Below are 17,121 nucleotides of genomic sequence, written 5' to 3'. Positions count from 1 at the left end.
ACTGCGGGGCTTACGGACCAGGGCACCTTGGGAGTCATGGCCATCTATTCCTATCGTCCAATTTCCCTGTTGTCCCCACGGCGTCCCTGCCTCCCGCAATCCGCCATCTCGCTCGATGTCTGTGACGGAGACCGCTGCTCAGGTCGCCTCCAAGGATGAGAGGCCGGCGGCCCCTTTGGCGACCGATACCTTCCGCCACTCGCGACCTGCGATCGTCGGTCCAGATGCCCCAGAGCCGCCATTCCCGATCGTATTGTCTGGAACGGTGCAGAGGGGATTCGGCAGGGGTGGCAAAGACCTAGGATGTCCCACCGGTTCGTACAATCCAACTGCATCGTCGTGTGCCCTCTGACGTCGCTGCGTTCCGTGTAGCAAACCTTCCTGACGAGTCAATTCTGCCTATGAGCTCCGTCACGCGAACGGGAGTGTACTTCGGATATGCGCAGATCTCCCCCGAGAAGGATAGCAAGGCACTGCTCCAGGAACAGGATTGCCAAGTCTTGCCCATGGTCATGAGCCTTGGATGGAATCCGTTCTACAAGAACGAGCGAATGACGGCTGTACGTCTGATCCTGGTTTCATGCATTCCGCTTTGCGGAGGTTAATTGAACCCTTAGGAGATACATATCATGCATGAGTTCGCATCGGACTTCTACGGTCATGAAATGAAGGCCATCGTTCTTGGGTATATTCGTGCTGAACTGGACTACGTCTCCCGAGGTGAGTACACTCCCAGACATCCACAGCCACATACAGAATCCGACATTCGCATGCAGAGGCTCTCATCGAAGATATTGAGACGGACAAGCGCGTCGCGCTGAAATCCCTCGCGAGGCCCGGTTATGAGAAGTTCAGAGCTGACCCACTGTTCGACGGCGGCCACTCGAGGCTGTGATGTCACCGAACATGCAGTGTAGTATCTATATACCAATCGACCATAGAGATGTATGTTAGGAAAGTCCTGTAGACTTTTATATCGATAGACTTGAATCTGAAACCTTAGACAGCAAGTCGCTATTCATTCCGTGTTGCTACCTAGATGACAAGATTCAGAAGCATCTCATTTTAGTACAGATACAGGACAAGGAGACGAGGAGGTCGAAGCATCCAAGGGAATGCGCATGTTTTTCGAACTGTTGCGCTGTGTTCAGCTCCTGCTCCTACTGCGGCTCCGGCTAGAGCCAGAACTGACCGACATCGAAGAGCCAGTGGAAGCAGAACGAGCTCTTCCACGTCGAGGTCCCCGGTCACCTTTCGGGGGAGGTGAGGGAGAACGCGTGACATCGCGCATGCTGTGGTCGCCTGGCTTGTCCTCGCGCGCAGGGGATCGCGATACCGACCTGGACGGCGACCGACGGCGATCGCGACGGGGAGGCGATATAGAGCGCTCTGGCCGACGAGACAAGTCGCGACTGAGCGGCGGATGCGGAGGCGGCGAGCCAGAGACACCACGGACGTGACGAGTCGGCGGCTCCACGGAGCCTGAACGGCGATAACGTGGAGGCGGTGAGGGTGAGTGCGACTCGAAGCGTCGGCGGACGCGCGGCGGGGGAGTCGGGGATCTGGACGCAGGTCGGCGCACACCCCTGGGTGGCGGCGATGGGGAACGAGACGGGGGGCGACGGCTACGAGGAGGCGGAGATGGCGAACGAGATGAAGGACGGCGCCCACGGGGTGGCGGCGAGGGTGAGCGAGAGCTAGGTCGTCGGCGATAGTCGTCGCGGCCATGATCACGGGGAGGGGGTCCGCGGCGCTGTGGACTCCTACTGCGTCGATCGTAGTAGTCGCGCCCTCTCTCTCGGTCCTTCGGAGGCGGAGGCGGAGGTGGCATCCGTTCCCTTCGCTTCATCTCTTCCTCTCGCTCCTTCCTCCGTCTATCCTCCTCTCGCCGCCGTAGTCGGTCTCGTTCCTTCTTCTCGGCTTCCCAGCGTTCCTTCTGGGCCCGCATTTTCTCGCGTTCTTCCTCCCTCTGTCGCTCCCTATCTTCTCTCTCGGCCATTCGGCGTATCTTTAACTCCTCTTGCTTTTCCCTGTCAAAAGCCTCGCCCTCCGTGTAGTCGCTGCGAGTGCCGAGCGCCCTCGCCAGCTTGCTCAGTTCTTCTTTTTTGGCCGCAGCAATGCCATGGGTGTCGGATGGCTTCAGGTTCTTCGCGTTGGAGCCAAGCGCATTCAAGTTGGCGAGCAGCTTCACCCGCAGCTCGTCCACCTGTTTTTCAATCTCGTCTTCTTCAAGCCTAGAGGAGAATGTGTAAGCTGCGCGCGAGGGAACGTGGTCGAAAGCACGCACCCTTTCTCCTCCAGGTCAAGCTGCAGCTCCAAACATTTCACCTCCACCTTGCGCTTCCGCTCATGCTCAAGAATCTCTGCATCTGGCTCTCGATGCTTCGGCGGTGCTACGTCCCACGCGCTTGCTCTGTCTGCGGCCGTTTCGTGGACTCGCAACGCTGACAAGTTGCGCACTACATATCCATTCGTACCACTGTGTCGTCACGTCAATAACACAATTGAGCCTCAAGCAGCTGCCCATTGCACTCACCTGCCTCGTGGGGTTGTAAGCCCGATACCGTTGTACATATTGAGCTGAAGGGCTAGTGATGGTCCCGAACCAAGCTGGACTTCGTGTTGACGGTCGCGTCGTTGATCGAGGCGCCCAAGTGGATAGTCGATCACGTGCGAGGTATTTCACCTCCTCTGCCAATGCCATGACTCGCGCTGGAATTGGACGCAGAAAGCTGCCGGGGGCACTGCCTTTTCTGACCCCATACCAGCTCCAACAGCTCGTGTACAGCAGCCATGATGCAGCATCGGAATACCTGTAGCTTGGTGGGGCATGCAGGACGAGTCCTCGTTCGACCCCGCCGGACGCCTGCGGGTGTCCGATTCATGTCACCCTTGCCAGAGGTATGCAACAACCAGTCATTGTATTCAGTCTGGCGTGGATATATGTCAACTTGTTGACTGGTCTGTAGTATATTCCCCGTTCGCCGGGCAAGTTGCCCACTGCGCCTACAACTAAACATGTCGCTGTGACGCATCCCGAAAACACATCTGCCCTGTCTGCGGATATCAAGGCCGTCCTCGACCGTACGGAGCGCTATATCCTTCCGGTATACGCCCGCCCACCGGTAGTGATGTCGCACGGAAAGGGTATGTACATCTGGGACACGGATGGCCGTGAATACCTCGACTTCAGTGCCGGTATCGCCGTCAATGCACTTGGACATGCAGATGAAGGTGTTGCTCAGGTATGTCTATTACGTTGATCATGTATGGCCGGGCCCCGGAAATCCTCTCCGTACGCGGTATAGTCATCCACAGTGTCGACATATATGACTACATCGCGGACGCGAGGTCTTAACCGAAGGATTATCATAGCTCCCCGAACCTTCGCTGATGCGTTGCAATTCGGATTTGTCTTCTTGTAGGTTCTGGCAACCGAAGCACAAAAGTTGCTTCATACCGGCAACGTCTTCCATCATCAGTGGGCCGGAAAGCTCGCCGAGCTGCTCGTTACGCTGACCCAGCGTGAAGGCGGACTCGGTTGGGAGGCAGGGTCTATGCACCCACCGTCTGGACAGACGAACGGCGCCAAAGTCTTCTTCTCGAACTCCGGTACGGAGGCAAACGAAGGCGCACTCAAGATAGCACGGAAGGTTGGCAAAGCCAGATGGGCTAAGGCCAGCGGTAAGCAGGCAGACGATTTGTCGTGCGACAAATATGAGATTGTCTGTTTCGAAAATGCGTTTCACGGGCGTTCCATGGGTGCCCTGAGCGTAACACCGAATGCCAAGTACCAAAAGCCGTTCACGCCTCTTATCCCTGGTGTCAAGGTTGGCAAGCTGAACGCGATGGAGGATCTAGACAAGCTAGTGAACGAGCAGACGTGCGCCGTGATCGTTGAGCCTATCCAAGGCGAGGGTGGCATCCGCGCGGCGGATATAGCCTGGCTGAAAGCCCTGCGAAAGAAATGTGATGAGACGGGAGCGGTGTTGATTTATGACGAGATCCAGGTGAGTCAAAATAGCATCTTGTGGTCCCACGATGGAAGTGGGGATGACTGCGTTGCCTTCTCGAGTTGTCCGAGCACGCCGCTGACCGTCTTTTGATGACCTGCAGTGCGGTTTGTTCAGAACAGGAGCTATGTGGGCCCATTCAACGCTGCCAATAGACGCACATCCGGATATTGTCACGATGGCAAAGCCCCTCGCGAACGGCTATCCCATAGGCGCCATTCTCATGCGAGATGATATTGCGGAGACGATGACAGCAGGTATGTTACTCTACGGGAACGCAACTTTGCCTCCTCCGGATTCTGAGACTGATTGCACTCGTGATAGGGACTCACGGCACCACATTCGGCGGGTCGCCGTTAGCCTGTGCATTGGGCTATCACGTCCTGTCGCGGGTGTCAGAACGTCCGTTCGTCGCCAACGTGGCTGAGTCGAGCGCGTATCTGCACGGGAGACTGTCACTGCTACCCAACTGGTTCCCCGAGATCCTGCAGCCGGAGGTGCGCGGGAGGGGATTGATCCTTGGACTCGGGTTCAAGGATCAGAGCCACCCCGCAAAATTGACGGAGCTGGCGCGAGAGCGGGGATTGCTGCTGCTGACCGCAGGCACTGACGCCGTGCGACTCGTTCCCAGCCTCGTCATCTCGCAGGCGGAGATAGACCAGGCTGTAGATGTGATAGAGAGCTGTCTCCATGTAATGCAGACGCAGTAAATCTGGAATATCATTGCTATCTGTTATGATGCGTTTACAGTCACGGACAGCCTGAGTCAGTTGCTAACGAGGTCACCGGGATGGACGAAGGCCGAGAGAGATGGGCTCAGCGGGTCACGCCGGTTGAAATCAGAGGGGCCGGGTGGAACGATCGAGGAACGACAGTTGCCATATGCGTGAAATTCACGAGCGTCAACAAATTCCCGGCGTGCGATTGGGTGCCAGCGCAGGGCCCATAAGAGGCAGCAGTCCGGGTCACCCCATTCCATCTCTTCCCACCTTTTCTCGTCGCTAGTATGGACAAGCTCTCCTCCCTTGCAAAATACAAGTCCTCGTGCCCCTTCCTCGGACGCACTAAGACGTCCACCCTCCGCACCCTATGCACCTCTACGTCCGTCCGCTACCCCTCCCTGTCTCGACTCACAGAGCGTGCGACCAAATGCCCGGTCATGGGCCCCGCCCTTCAGCTTCGCAGCAACCAGATGGTCGCCAGCTACGCCAGCCTTGCCGGCTCTGCCGAGTTCAAGCACATCCACGAGGAGAAGGGTGTCTTCCCTGTCCCGACAGGCACCAACATCGAGAAGTGCCCGCATGCGTCCAAGGCACTCGCCGCCGCTCGCATGGCTGAGGATCTCACCAAGGTTGCCGAAGTCAAGAAGACTAGGGGGACTCGTGCTACTGCTTCCTCGTCCTCTCCCAAGGCAGCGTCTGGTTGTCCATTCCATGCCGCTGCTCAGGAAAGCAAGGGCAAAGAGGTCCCGCAGGCGACGGGCTTCAACTACGAGAGCTTCTACATGACGGAGCTCGAGAAGAAGCACCAGGACGCATCCTATCGCTACTTCAACAACATCAACAGAATGGCGTCTAAATTCCCCATTGCCCACACTGGCAATCCGAAGGATGAGGTTGAAGTCTGGTGTGCCAATGACTATCTTGGGATGGGCAACAATCCTGTCGTTCTGGAGACGATGCAGTGAGTTACATTTATGCCTGCAGATTCTCCATGAGATTGACGCAAACCTTGACGTACGCAGCCGTACGTTAGACACTTACGGGCACGGTGCCGGGGGAACCCGAAATATCGCGGGAAATACCGGCATGCATCTGTCCCTCGAAGAAGAGCTTGCGGAATTACACCGTAAGCCCGCAGCGCTGGTATTCTCCTCCTGCTACGTCGCCAATGATGCCACGCTCGCTACGCTGGGATCAAAGCTCCCAGGATGTATCTACTTCTCCGACTCGATGAATCATGCCTCCATGATCCAGGGCATGCGGCACTCTGGCGCCAAGCGCGTCATCTTCAATCACAACGATCTGCAGGATCTCGAGCACAAGCTCGCGCAGTACCCGAAGGAGACGCCGAAGATCATCGCGTTCGAGAGCGTATACTCTATGTGCGGCAGCATCGGACCGATTGCGGAGATCTGTGATCTAGCAAAGAAGTACGGCGCTTTGACCTTCCTCGATGAGGTGCACGCTGTCGGACTTTACGGGCCTCGCGGTGCTGGTGTTGCGGAGCACCTTGACTTCGAGGCACAGAAACGTGCTGGTCGAAACCCTGATCCCATCAAAGGTTCGATCATGGATCGTATCGACATCATCACCGGTGAGTAGCCTATGTTTGATTTGTCGACGGGCACGAGGTTAACAGTTCATGGTAGGTACTCTTGGCAAGGCATATGGCGCGATTGGCGGATACATCGCTGGTTCCTCCGACTTTGTTGACATGATCAGGTCCTACGCTGCCGGGTTCATCTTCACCACCTCTTTGCCCCCCGCCAACATGGCTGGCGCACGCGCCAGTATCTCTTACCAGAAGGAGTTCCTCGGTGATCGTCGTCTTATGCAGATTAACGTCAGGGAGCTCAAGTCGCGCTTCGAAGCCCTTGACGTTCCCGTCGTCCCTGGTCCCTCCCACATCGTCCCTGTCCTCATTGGTGACCCCGCTCTTGCGAGGCAGGCGTCCGACTTACTCCTCGCCAAGCACAATGTCTACGTCCAGGCTATCAACTACCCTACAGTCGCGCGTGGTGAGGAGCGTCTCCGCTTCACCGTAACCCCCGGACACACCATCGACCAGATCGCTCGCCTCGCCCACGCTGTTGACCAGACCTTCACCGAGCTCAAGATTAAGCGCACGTCGGAATGGAGGGTCGAGGGCGGCCGTGCTAATGTGGGCATGCCTAATGCGAAGCCGGTCGAGCCCATTTGGACGGACGAGCAGCTCGGTTTGGTCGATGGCACTGCGCCCAAGGTTCTCCGCGGTAGCCAGAAGCGCCCCGTGGATGCCCGTGCGGTCAGGATCACTCGCGAGAAGTTCAATGACTTGCTGGGCCCCGTCGTCGAACCGGTTGTGAAGACCGTGCAGGTCAACATGCCCGGCCTTGCGTATCCGGCTGATACCTTGCACGCTCCCATTCAGGTTGCGGTGACGGCCTGAGCACGGATGTTTCACTGTAGTGGTAGAATGTGTCGTCGATGATACTGTATCGCAAACGCTGTGAAGAGAATTGATTGCGAATTGTCGGCGCATCGTTTGCGCCGGCCCACATCTTGGTCCTAAGTGATGCCTATATTGTAAATGCTATCACACACTGCCTACTGCAACACTGCAATTATTTTGGAAGCGCGTTCGTGCTTGACCAAGTCTACAGTGGACGCAGAAGGCGTGCTAGTGGGCTGGGCATCGGATGGCTTTTCAGCTGTCTGGTCCTGTTGCGCATTTTCAGGCTGTTTCGCCAGGATCTCCTGACATGTCTTGAGGAGTGCCTGGGCGAGATGATTTGAGCCGCAATTCCACGATACATGACAACAGAGGCTGATTCACCTCACGAACTCCACCCTTTATGTCGGCTAGATACCGCGTTAGCAGGTGCACATATGCATCCGGGATCTAGAGACGTAGGTCAAATAGATGCTCTCAATTCTGTGAGGTAGACCCTACTCACGGCTTCTGGTGACCATGCATTCCGGATAAGCCAGTTCTGCCGTGCCTTTTGGAATTTCCAGCTCGTTGGGTCCTCGAACTGAGAGTATGCGTAATGCAGAGCTGGTGGTAGACGATAAACGAGCTGCACAGTACGTCTAGGTTTGCTGCACGCACCTTTACGCGCCTGCTCGCTGAGCGACTCGTCTTCGTTCGGGTCTTCGAATTCCGAAGTACCGCGTTTGCGTTTGTTCTTTTGCTTTTTCTCCTCGTCCGCGCCATTGGCTTCACGCTTCCGTTTGTGTTTCTTTGGCTCGGCCTTGGTTGTAACTACAAGCTCTTCTGCATCTGCGCCCTCTGCCCCTCCATCTTCTGCGCGTCGACGCTCCTTCTTGCGTAGCTTCTTCAGCTTCTTGCTGCTCTCTGCGTCCTCGATAGTTGTCTGGGTTGCGTCCTCGGGCTGGGCTGCGGCTCCAGACTCAGCCCGCGGTGTCTCTTTCTGTTTCCCCTTCTTGCTCTTTGCTTTATCCGGAGAGTCATCGTCCTGTGTGGGCTGAGGCGTAGGAGGTTCCGTCGCGTCCGACTTTTGCTTTCGCCTCTTCGATCGTTTTGTGGACTCCTCGCCCGTGTCAGTAACTGCAGGTGTGCTCTGACCTTCTACTGCAGTAGCGTCGGTATCGTCAACGTGAACCTTCTTATGTTTCTTTTTCTTCTCGGATGTCACTGCAGAATCATCATCGCGCTCGGCCTGCGAGTCCCTGCCCTTCCCTTTCTTCGACTTCTTCTTGAGGTCTGCGGAAGAGATATTGTTCCCTTCCGGACTCTGGGCCTGTTGTTTCACGTGGTCGCTGGCCTTTATCGACATGGTAAGGTGATATAGAGCAAAGTAGTTGATAGACTTGTATAGACGCGAAAGGAAATGCCATCCTTAGTACGTAAGCGAGACCAGTCAAGTGTCGATCATGCTCGTGTAAGTCCCTGGCAAGTCAATGAGGCCACCCTTCCTCTTTCTCTCCACCATCCACCCTCTGAGGCTGTGTTCCCATGGGTCTCTCGCTTTCCTCGCTGTTCACATCGTTGACCTCACTGGTCCGCTGGAGCAAAGATCAAGATGTCCGGATACTGATGCTGGGGCTGGATTCCGCCGGCAAAGTACGCTATGACCCGTGCCTTATTGCGATCGGTGGTCATTGAGCTCATGCATCTTCCAAGACTACAATATTGTACAGGCTACAGGTTCGTTTGACAGTCAGTTCGTGAATCTTGTCCCATCCTTGACGCTTCCGCTTTAGATAGGAGAAGTCGTTTCGACGATTCCAAGTAGGTCTACCGTGTCAAGCGTGTTCACCGGACGTCTCTGAGACGCGTCTACACAGCCATTGGCTTCAATGTTGAAACAGTGCAGGTACATTGCGAAGTTTCTTCCACGCTGGCTACCCCAACTGAAATGCCTCGCCCAGTATAAGAACATCAAATTCCAGGTATGGGATCTAGGGGGCCAATCTAGCATTCGGTGAGGTCGGCTTGCGCTATGTCTGAGCATGGCTCACTGACACAACTTAGACCATATTGGCGCTGTTACTTCCCAAACACTGCTGCCATTATCTACGTGATTGACTCTTCCGACACCGCACGGTTACCAACATCACGGAGCGAGCTGCTTACCATGCTGTCGGAGGACGAACTTGCCGGCGTACCTCTCCTCGTGTTCTGTAACAAGCAAGACGTCGAGGGCGCGCTGAAGCCGGAGGAAATAAGTGAGCAGCTGGGGCTTGCTGGAGGCGAGAAGGAGCGTCAGTGGAGCGTGCGGGGGAGCTGTGCAACTAAGGGGGAGGGTCTTGAGGATGGCCTCGACTGGTCAGTGTATGTTTTCGTTCGTACGGCACCAGTGACCTGACGAATGTACAGGCTAGTCAATGCCATACAGAAGAAATAAGGGCCTCCATGCGTTCAGCTCACCGTCTTATTCTTCTCTTAGGTCGTGTCACTGTCGCACCCTCGGACACAGCTCTTTGCATTTACATACCCGTTGTACAGCTCACTAATGTCTCTTAATCTTATTGTCACGATCAGCTTGGATGAAGCACGCCATGTACGTGAAAAACGACCTCCGCTGAGAGCTCCAAAAAGTACATGACCACGCTAAACTATCCTTGACATTCAAGCATGGCTATGGCTTGGTTGCCCAACTCCAATCCCATCCCATCCTCTCGCTGTCGGCCATGCATCTGTTATAGACATCAATGTCCGGCCTCCATATCCGTACGGTGGTGTCGTCCGCGCACGTCGCGAGCATGTCGTGTGCCCAGTCCAGTGCGCCCGTCTCACCTGCCTGTCCGCGCAGCTCGACCGCCTGCATGTTCTGCGCGTCGTATCCAAATTCGACGGCACGGCCAACCGAGGCGGTGCTGCCCACATCGAAGAGGTATATCCGGCCATCCGTCGCGTTCCCGTTTGCGAGCCAGCGCCCGCATGGCGAGAGGGCCAGGTGCACGTAGAATGAGTTGGTCTGCATGTTTACGTGCGAGTACGCCCAGGGATCCTCTGTAGCTGGGGGTGTGGCATACCCGGAAAGCGGTTCGAGTGACGGCAACGAGTACGTGTGGATGCGCGAGTCATTGCCTAATGCGAAAAGAAGCCCTGCAGTGGGCCCGTGTCCAGGAGCAAGGCTAGTTATACCTCGAGCACGACGGGTGCCTTGAACGGTGGTCGGGTCGATTCCTGATGAACACACGGGTTTAGGCGGGGCTTTGGAAGCCTTCGTCGATTTCTTCTTTGACACCGTTGGCATACGCAGGTCCCACTTCCGCAGAATTCTACAGGGTCATGAGAAGTCTTGTATTATCGACTGTCAAGGGAAATCCATACGTACCCATCATATGAGCCACTGCTCACGAGGTACGGTGAACTGTCATCGGAATAGACTAGACTGGTGATGCTCCGCTGAGGTGCGGCAGGCGTAAGTTTGCCTTTTCGTCCATTCGGTTTCGTTGGCTTTTCATCAAGCCCATGCGCTCCGGGAATCACAATGATGGGGGCAATCGCACCTGGCTCGGGGGCACCGTCGAGTACGGATCCTCGCCTGCTTCTGCCCTCGCCGGCCCTCAAGTCCCATACGCATATACCGCCGTCGCGCCCACCCGTCGCTAGAACGCTACCGTCCTTCAACGGATCCCAAGCTATGCACTTGACGGTGCTGCCATGCCCCCGCAACACATGTAATGTTCTGTTCTCAGAAGATACCGATGCATCAAGTGAAGATATCCGCGCCGACTGATCGCCTGACGCTGTGGCTAGGAGCGTGTCGGAGGGTGACCACCTGACGGCAAAGACGCCATTCTGATGTGGCGAGAAGATCGTTCGCTGAGGTTCTGTATCAACTTTGTTAACGAAACAGAACAAATTCTCTCTCTGGTGTGTGCTCACCGTAATCCCAATCTCGCCTCTTAGTGGTATTTACGACGTGGACGGCGCCCTGCTCTGTCGCCAAGGCAAGTAGAGGCGTGCCTCCGCGTTTCGCTCCTACACTTCACATCAGAAAACAATGTACATGTCTCGTAGGTGTATTCTCACCATGAGAATAAGCGCAGGTATACGGACTATCCATGTAGCCACCATTTGTGGCGTGGCACTTAAACACATCTGCTTTATGTGATGACACGAATGCCTGCAGAATGGGGCGTGTGGAAACTGACGAATCCTTTCAAGCTCAACAAAAAATCACTGTTTTGTCGGTGCGTATGGACGTACAGGTGAATCTCCGCATAGCAGCTGCAGAGGAAGGCCCCATCATGGCAGCGGTCCTCATGCTGAAGGACATACGCTTACGTCCCAGGTCGCTTGCCAGTACCGAGCCATCAAAGTCCTCGTCTCCTTCACTGTCCGAGGTAGCGCATCTGTCCTGCCTGTGAACAATCTTTGCGCGTTTCTTCTCGCGCGCGTCGACAGCAGCCAAGGGTCGCTTGCGATCGAGCGTGTCCACGGAATCTGCGAGAAGAGAGCAGTCCTGATCGTCTACATTGGTGCGCTCATTTAGCGGTGGACGGGTCGGAGATAGTGAAGGAGGCATGGCGATAGTGAGCACAAGAGGTTCCAGAGGGCTGCAGACACGCGACGCTGAGCGCTCGAGTCGTCAATCAACAAACACGTCCCACGTGACCGCGACGCGATGGTGTTAGTTCTCCAGTTGCAAAGACCCGCGGAGAAGTATTGCGTATTAGCTCTAGGACCATGCGTTGGTTAGGGCTTCTTTGCGTTATTGAGAAGCTACATTCTCCTTTCTTCGGGTCTTTCGTTTCCTCTGCGTTCGGTAGTAGTCAATGAGCATAATAGTCCACGGCACGTGGGGAAGAATTCTCGTGAGCGAGCACCTTGATTGGCTCCGCAGGGAGTCAGCGACTTATCCCACACCCATCCTCACGCATTCGGTGCGGTCCTCTGACATCCTTGACCTGCTCTCAAAATGGCTTTCCGCGCGCCTTTCCGCGCTCTTTCTACTGTTGCCCGTTCAAAGTTGAGGGTGGGGCTGATTCCCGGGGATGGAATTGGCGCGGAGGTCATACCGGCGGCGCGACGGGCCATAGAGGCTTTGGGCTCGGACATCCCCAAGACCGAGTTCGTCGATCTGGAGGCAGGCTTCGAGCTCTTTGCTCGTTCCGGGGATGCCCTGCCAGAGGAGACCGTTGAGTACGTGGTACACTCCTCGGTTTGCTATTTAGTAATCGACTTTGTCTAGGGCTCTGGGGGAGTGCGACTGTGCGCTCTTTGGTGCCGTTAGGTATGCTCGCAAGTAAATTTTATTATTTTGAGTGGTTGATTGTGTCATCGTCATAGCTCACCGATCAAGAAAATTACGGGATATTCATCGCCCATCGTCGCTCTGCGTAAGAAGCTGGACTTGTATGCTAATGTCAGGCCCGTGGTATCTGTTCGTATTCTCGTCTATTTGTCGTGGGGGTAGATGCCAATGATGATACGCTGTAGGTCGCTGCAAAGGGCGCTGAGGACACCAAGCCCGTCGACTTGGTGGTTGTGCGCGAAAATACGGAGTGCCTCGTATGTTCACTATTGTTTACTCAGTCAATGAGGTGCTTACAGATACGCGTGCGAGTGTATAGTACGTTAAGCAGGAGAGTCAGACAACCTCAGAGAGGGGCAAGGAAGCCCGTGCGATACGTCTCATCACGGAGTACGCATCCCAGCGGATAGGCAAAATGGCCTTTGAACTTGCACTCGGAAGGCCACGTCAGGTCTGTTGTTTCGCTTCGAAAGAGAACACCGTGCCTAATAATACGTACAACCCCAAAAGCAAGTCACCATCATTCACAAGTCGAATGTCCTCTCTGTCACGGACGGGCTTTTCAGAGAGAGCGTTCGTAGCGTTCCTCGATTGGTCGAGAATGGCAGATACGACAATGTAAAAATCGAGGAGCAGATCGTCGACAGCGCTGTTTATCGGTACGCTCAGTCTCCCGTCCCTTTCGACATACAGTAAGAATGTCTTCCTTAGGTTATTCCGCGAGCCTCAGTGAGTACCTGTGCGAGTCATCCTTGAATCTGGATTATTAACTTTAGGGGCAAGAATATATGATGTAATGGTGGCCCCCAACCTCTACGGAGACATCATCTCGTAAGTCTTCCATGCCAACAGAGCATGTATTACGTTCTTAATCATCTTATAGCGACGCTGCCGCCGCGCTGGTTGGCTCCCTCGGTCTGGTCCCGTCAATTAACGCCGGGGACAACTTCGTCATGGGTGAACCGTAAGTTACAACGCCTTCATCATCTTGCGCTTGTCCCGCTCACGTCGTTATATCAGAGTACACGGATCAGCTCCCGACATTGCTGGTCAGGGCATCGCGAACCCGTTGGCTTCGATCCGCTCGGCCGCTCTCATGCTCAGGCATCTTGGATATACTAGCGGAGCCGACAGATTGGAACGAGCGGTGAACGAAGTGCTCTACGAGGCCCAGGTACTGACGCCGGATATGGGTGGGAAGAGCAAGACGCAGGATGTTTTGGATGAAGTTATAAGGCGACTGTGAGATATTCGAAACATCTAACAAATTCCATTACTGTATAATGTAGACACGAAATGAAGTACGCATACATTATTACAGTATGGTACCCAGCATGACGGTATTGCATATCTTTGCACGATGTACCATGGCGAAAGGCAGGATAACAGACAATCCTCGATCACTTGAAGCACGTTTCTTTGTGTACACGCGCCTCTCACAGAGTGCATTGCGACATCGTACACGTTCAAATTGGGGGCGTTTTGTGCTGGCAGAATGCTCTATGTGTACTATCTATTTTCTGTAGCATCTTTGCCAAATTCTATGTATGCAGGATTGATAGAGGTCCCAGATCCGCCTAAAACTGTCTGTCGAGACTTCCATGGGATTAGTAGAGAACAAAAATTTCTTAAGAATTCCACTAATGGCAGACATAACACTGACATGCTCTTTGTATGTACATTCATGACGCAGGATGCAAAGCGAAGGTCAAAGTCCACACTGCAGGCAGCAAGCTACAGCATCGACTTCCTTTTTGAGATGTTAGGCGATGATTCGGTATTACAGGTGGGCGCGCTTTCCGGCGGGCCGCAACCGATTTTGTGCTTGCCCTAAACGAACGCTTGGTCCGTGCGCTACCTGCCAGGTATAAGGAGGGGCGACGGAGATTGTGATTCTTTACCACTCTGGCCTTTTGGCTTAGATCAAGTGTAGTATCTGTTCTTAATAGTTTAACCACTATTATGGAGGCACCGCCTCCATTATTGGTTATCTAATTTTTGCCGCCCTTGTCCTCGGGCTCTGCTTGCAACCCGAGGATGCGATGACCTTGCTACTGCAGTACTGGCTTGTGTCGTCGGGGGATCTCCCTTTTCTTTTTGTTTGGTTTTATTCAATCTGCCATTTGGTAGATTGGAGGAGCTGGCAAATGGATTTGTGGACTTCATCCTGTGTCTATCTGAGTGGTTGTTGTCCTTGTCTGGTCAGCTTAGGAGTGAACATTATTGATTGATTGCAAATATTATGAAAGATGATGATGGTTCCTGCTCCCTGTTTTGCGGTAGGTCATGCCTGTTAACTTAAGCACAGTAGTTCATTATGTATTTGGTTTGGATTTCTGGCTTTTAATGCTAAAGATTGTTTGTCTCCATTGTCAATATCAATTTAACCTCTATTGGAATCGCCATGCACTGGTATACAACAAATAGATATTCAATTATCAGAATATGTTCTCTGTCTTCACTCTCTTTATGAATTCTATCCACAAGATGGCGGTCAGTTCGTGAGCAACATGTATAATTGCTAAACCAACCATCTTCATCTTCTTGTTTGGGCCGCTTTAATGCTTTGCATATCGCATTCAAACTCAGCGCGTGTCGGAGAACGCCAACTAAAGTTGACTCACAATCTCTCGCTCGCAATCGTGGATCTTGAGGACGAACAGGATCGGTCCTTGAATGATGACGCACTCCCGCTACATTGGCAAAGGCTGAATGAGAATATAGGTAGATGAGGCATTTCTACATACGCGTCTGCGAGGGTAGCGTCGCGTCTTCTGGCTCGGGTTTCACATGGGATTGATGTCTCCCTGTCGTCTGTGAGATGTCGCCGACGCAAATGCGATATGTAAATGCACCTGTTGTTGGCATACGACCGTCGAAAGATCCGACGGACCCGACGCGAGAGTCGGGCAGCGATCGAGGATGCTGGAAACTCGTGGACGACAAAGGGAGCGTGTGCTCTTCGGGTTCTGGTTTGACCCGCACTGCCCGATGGTCATTCGTAAGAAAAGGTTTGAAGACGCCAGACGCTATTTGCAATTGGCAGTCCTTACCCAGCTCAGCTGGACGCCCACGTCCTGCATTCTCGTTGGCGAGTTGTGCTGAAAGCTGAGCTGCGGACTCTAATGAGCGCGCACAAAATATATCCCTAGACGTCAAGACCGACCATTCTCTGGAGTAGAAGGGGAGACAGCTGCGAGGTCCTGAGCATGCGCTTTCGTAACCGCACGGGAAAATCAATAGGCACCTGTCTGGCCTTGAGCTGCGCGAGTACGTTGCTCCAACCTCTGAAAGGCAGCAAGGAATGCCGCCGAAGGCTGAGCTTGAGCTGGGGTCGCTGCGAAAATCATTTGAGCAGAGCTACAAGATTGTATACAGAGACTAACCGGGGGCGCGCTGCTCTTCCATCTTAACCGGGACATCGTGTACCTCCTCTTTGACGCGGACTTCCGTAATTTCTTGCTTGACAATTGAAGATGCAGAGCTGTCGCAAGGCTCCTGCTTCACAAACTGGAGTGCGGCATCCTCTGTCAACGAGGTGGCCGTCAGAACTCATGTCTATGGCTTATGTGCATTACTCACCCTCTTCGTAAGGGTCGCGCTTGTCGACAAACAATACTAGTGAACGTATCATCAATGGTCGGTATTATCGAGAGTACGTCGGACATGCCGGACGGACCTGGTGCAGCAGCCTCCAGCTCAGGCTTGACCTCCCTATCATCTGCCCAAGCGCACTGCACATCAGGGGTCTGTCCCTCGCCTTCCTCGACGAACTGCGCGGCACGAGCGGCGTCGAGATGAGCGGGAGCGTGGTATGGGGTAAATTCGTTCTAATGTGATCTAAGATTCAACATCCCGCGATAGGCGCACATGCGCGGGCTGTAGTGCTCACCGGAGGAGGCGTGGGTGTGCGTTGGCGCGTCTTGGGCAATGGTAGGGCAAGGTCCGCGCAGTTCCGACCTTGATGCGTTGCCCAGTGCGTGGGGGCGTACGGTTGCCTCACAGGAAACCCCCTAGGAATCGGATCGACAATCGGATAGTGCTCTGACCACTGGTCTAGCAAGGGCTTTCTTCAGACAGTCATCGATACACGTCACGCTGAGAGGACATACGACTGCCTGGATCGCCCTTTGTCCTGTAATTGTACTCGAACACGTACGAGACGCGCTCGATGTCCTGAGGGGCCCCGTCGGTAAAACACTGGCGCCATACGTGCGCGCCGAGGATAGGTGTGATGTCAACGTGCTCGGGCAGCTTCACGATGACCTCTGCGCGCTGTCATAAGAGATGCGCACCGCGCCGCTATCTGAGTACGCACGAGCACTCGCAGTCTTTCCTCACATGTCCACGCACCGTGTTCACCGAGAAGATCGACTCTGGGATGTCTTTCCTATTGAGCATAAAGTATACCCACATGCCCACGAGGTTGAAGAAGTTGTCCTTGCGATCCCTGCCCTGTTTGGTACCCGGCCAGGGATCGTCAATGACAATGTACTTGCATCCAGGGTCATCAGTATAGGGCGGTCCTTTCTTCTTCGCCATTGAGAGCGTGCACGCGCTTGTGCAGACTGCAAGCTCCTGCGGGTCTCAGGCGGTGATAGACCAAAGCAAGGGATGAGGACGTTTATTTTGTCCGGCGGACGAATAGCTCATGAAGAAGGAAAGGCAGGCAAC

The 17,121-nt window shown here is 54.4% G+C and overlaps 9 protein-coding genes across 9 annotated transcripts; 5 read left to right on the top strand and 4 right to left on the bottom strand.

The window, feature by feature from the left end:
* The first annotated feature begins 68 nt into the window (after positions 1 to 68).
* POSPLADRAFT_1182855 (hypothetical protein) lies at positions 69 to 972 on the top strand. The gene is made up of 4 exons (XM_024488953.1): positions 69 to 314; positions 373 to 560; positions 618 to 720; positions 777 to 972. Exons 1-4 carry the CDS (start codon positions 116 to 118, stop codon positions 893 to 895), a joined length of 609 nt encoding a protein of 202 aa, XP_024337135.1. The 5' UTR covers positions 69 to 115; the 3' UTR covers positions 896 to 972.
* Positions 973 to 1,960: 988 nt separating this feature from the next.
* POSPLADRAFT_1080826 (hypothetical protein) lies at positions 1,961 to 2,574 on the bottom strand (the record flags this gene model as incomplete). Its single annotated transcript, XM_024482992.1, has 3 exons — positions 1,961 to 2,234; positions 2,288 to 2,479; positions 2,537 to 2,574. Coding segments are annotated over 3 exons (504 nt in total), but the record flags the coding sequence as incomplete, so codon positions are not given.
* A 309-nt stretch (positions 2,575 to 2,883) lies between these two features.
* On the top strand, positions 2,884 to 4,723 carry POSPLADRAFT_1047811 (hypothetical protein; the record flags this gene model as incomplete). The annotated part of the gene is made up of 5 exons (XM_024479366.1): positions 2,884 to 2,901; positions 3,072 to 3,245; positions 3,426 to 4,010; positions 4,117 to 4,270; positions 4,338 to 4,723. 5 exons carry the CDS (start codon positions 2,884 to 2,886, stop codon positions 4,721 to 4,723), a joined length of 1,317 nt encoding a protein of 438 aa, XP_024337133.1.
* Positions 4,724 to 5,172: 449 nt separating this feature from the next.
* On the top strand, positions 5,173 to 7,163 carry POSPLADRAFT_1047797 (hypothetical protein; the record flags this gene model as incomplete). Its single annotated transcript, XM_024479363.1, has 3 exons — positions 5,173 to 5,696; positions 5,758 to 6,329; positions 6,385 to 7,163. 3 exons carry the CDS (start codon positions 5,173 to 5,175, stop codon positions 7,161 to 7,163), a joined length of 1,875 nt encoding a protein of 624 aa, XP_024337132.1.
* Positions 7,164 to 7,321: 158 nt separating this feature from the next.
* Positions 7,322 to 8,514, bottom strand: POSPLADRAFT_1147427 (hypothetical protein; the record flags this gene model as incomplete). Its single annotated transcript, XM_024486063.1, has 4 exons — positions 7,322 to 7,492; positions 7,551 to 7,616; positions 7,672 to 7,772; positions 7,827 to 8,514. 4 exons carry the CDS (start codon positions 8,512 to 8,514, stop codon positions 7,322 to 7,324), a joined length of 1,026 nt encoding a protein of 341 aa, XP_024337131.1.
* Positions 8,515 to 8,693: 179 nt separating this feature from the next.
* Positions 8,694 to 9,585, top strand: POSPLADRAFT_1047795 (hypothetical protein; the record flags this gene model as incomplete). Its single annotated transcript, XM_024479362.1, has 7 exons — positions 8,694 to 8,801; positions 8,862 to 8,885; positions 8,942 to 8,969; positions 9,026 to 9,054; positions 9,110 to 9,162; positions 9,213 to 9,506; positions 9,558 to 9,585. The coding sequence occupies 7 exons, from the start codon at positions 8,694 to 8,696 to the stop codon at positions 9,583 to 9,585; spliced, it is 564 nt and encodes a 187-aa protein (XP_024337130.1).
* A 234-nt stretch (positions 9,586 to 9,819) lies between these two features.
* POSPLADRAFT_1047794 (hypothetical protein) lies at positions 9,820 to 11,507 on the bottom strand (the record flags this gene model as incomplete). Its single annotated transcript, XM_024479361.1, has 5 exons — positions 9,820 to 10,465; positions 10,522 to 11,020; positions 11,076 to 11,171; positions 11,223 to 11,316; positions 11,472 to 11,507. 5 exons carry the CDS (start codon positions 11,505 to 11,507, stop codon positions 9,820 to 9,822), a joined length of 1,371 nt encoding a protein of 456 aa, XP_024337129.1.
* Positions 11,508 to 12,060: 553 nt separating this feature from the next.
* On the top strand, positions 12,061 to 13,764 carry POSPLADRAFT_1182845 (hypothetical protein). The gene is made up of 10 exons (XM_024488952.1): positions 12,061 to 12,335; positions 12,385 to 12,426; positions 12,483 to 12,576; positions 12,633 to 12,704; positions 12,767 to 12,902; positions 12,962 to 13,106; positions 13,159 to 13,176; positions 13,231 to 13,278; positions 13,331 to 13,411; positions 13,468 to 13,764. The coding sequence occupies exons 1-10, from the start codon at positions 12,112 to 12,114 to the stop codon at positions 13,691 to 13,693; spliced, it is 1,086 nt and encodes a 361-aa protein (XP_024337128.1). The 5' UTR covers positions 12,061 to 12,111; the 3' UTR covers positions 13,694 to 13,764.
* Positions 13,765 to 15,186: 1,422 nt separating this feature from the next.
* On the bottom strand, positions 15,187 to 16,989 carry POSPLADRAFT_1058507 (hypothetical protein; the record flags this gene model as incomplete). The annotated part of the gene is made up of 11 exons (XM_024481049.1): positions 15,187 to 15,254; positions 15,303 to 15,431; positions 15,501 to 15,560; positions 15,614 to 15,640; positions 15,695 to 15,784; positions 15,834 to 15,974; positions 16,030 to 16,065; positions 16,127 to 16,277; positions 16,340 to 16,503; positions 16,560 to 16,722; positions 16,801 to 16,989. 11 exons carry the CDS (start codon positions 16,987 to 16,989, stop codon positions 15,187 to 15,189), a joined length of 1,218 nt encoding a protein of 405 aa, XP_024337127.1.
* Positions 16,990 to 17,121: the final 132 nt, after the last annotated feature.

Source organism: Postia placenta, assembly GCF_002117355.1.
Source record: "Postia placenta MAD-698-R-SB12 unplaced genomic scaffold POSPLAscaffold_10, whole genome shotgun sequence".
In the NCBI taxonomy this organism is placed as follows: domain Eukaryota; kingdom Fungi; phylum Basidiomycota; class Agaricomycetes; order Polyporales; family Adustoporiaceae; genus Rhodonia; species Rhodonia placenta.
This window is presented reverse-complemented; position numbering and strand designations above follow the sequence as displayed.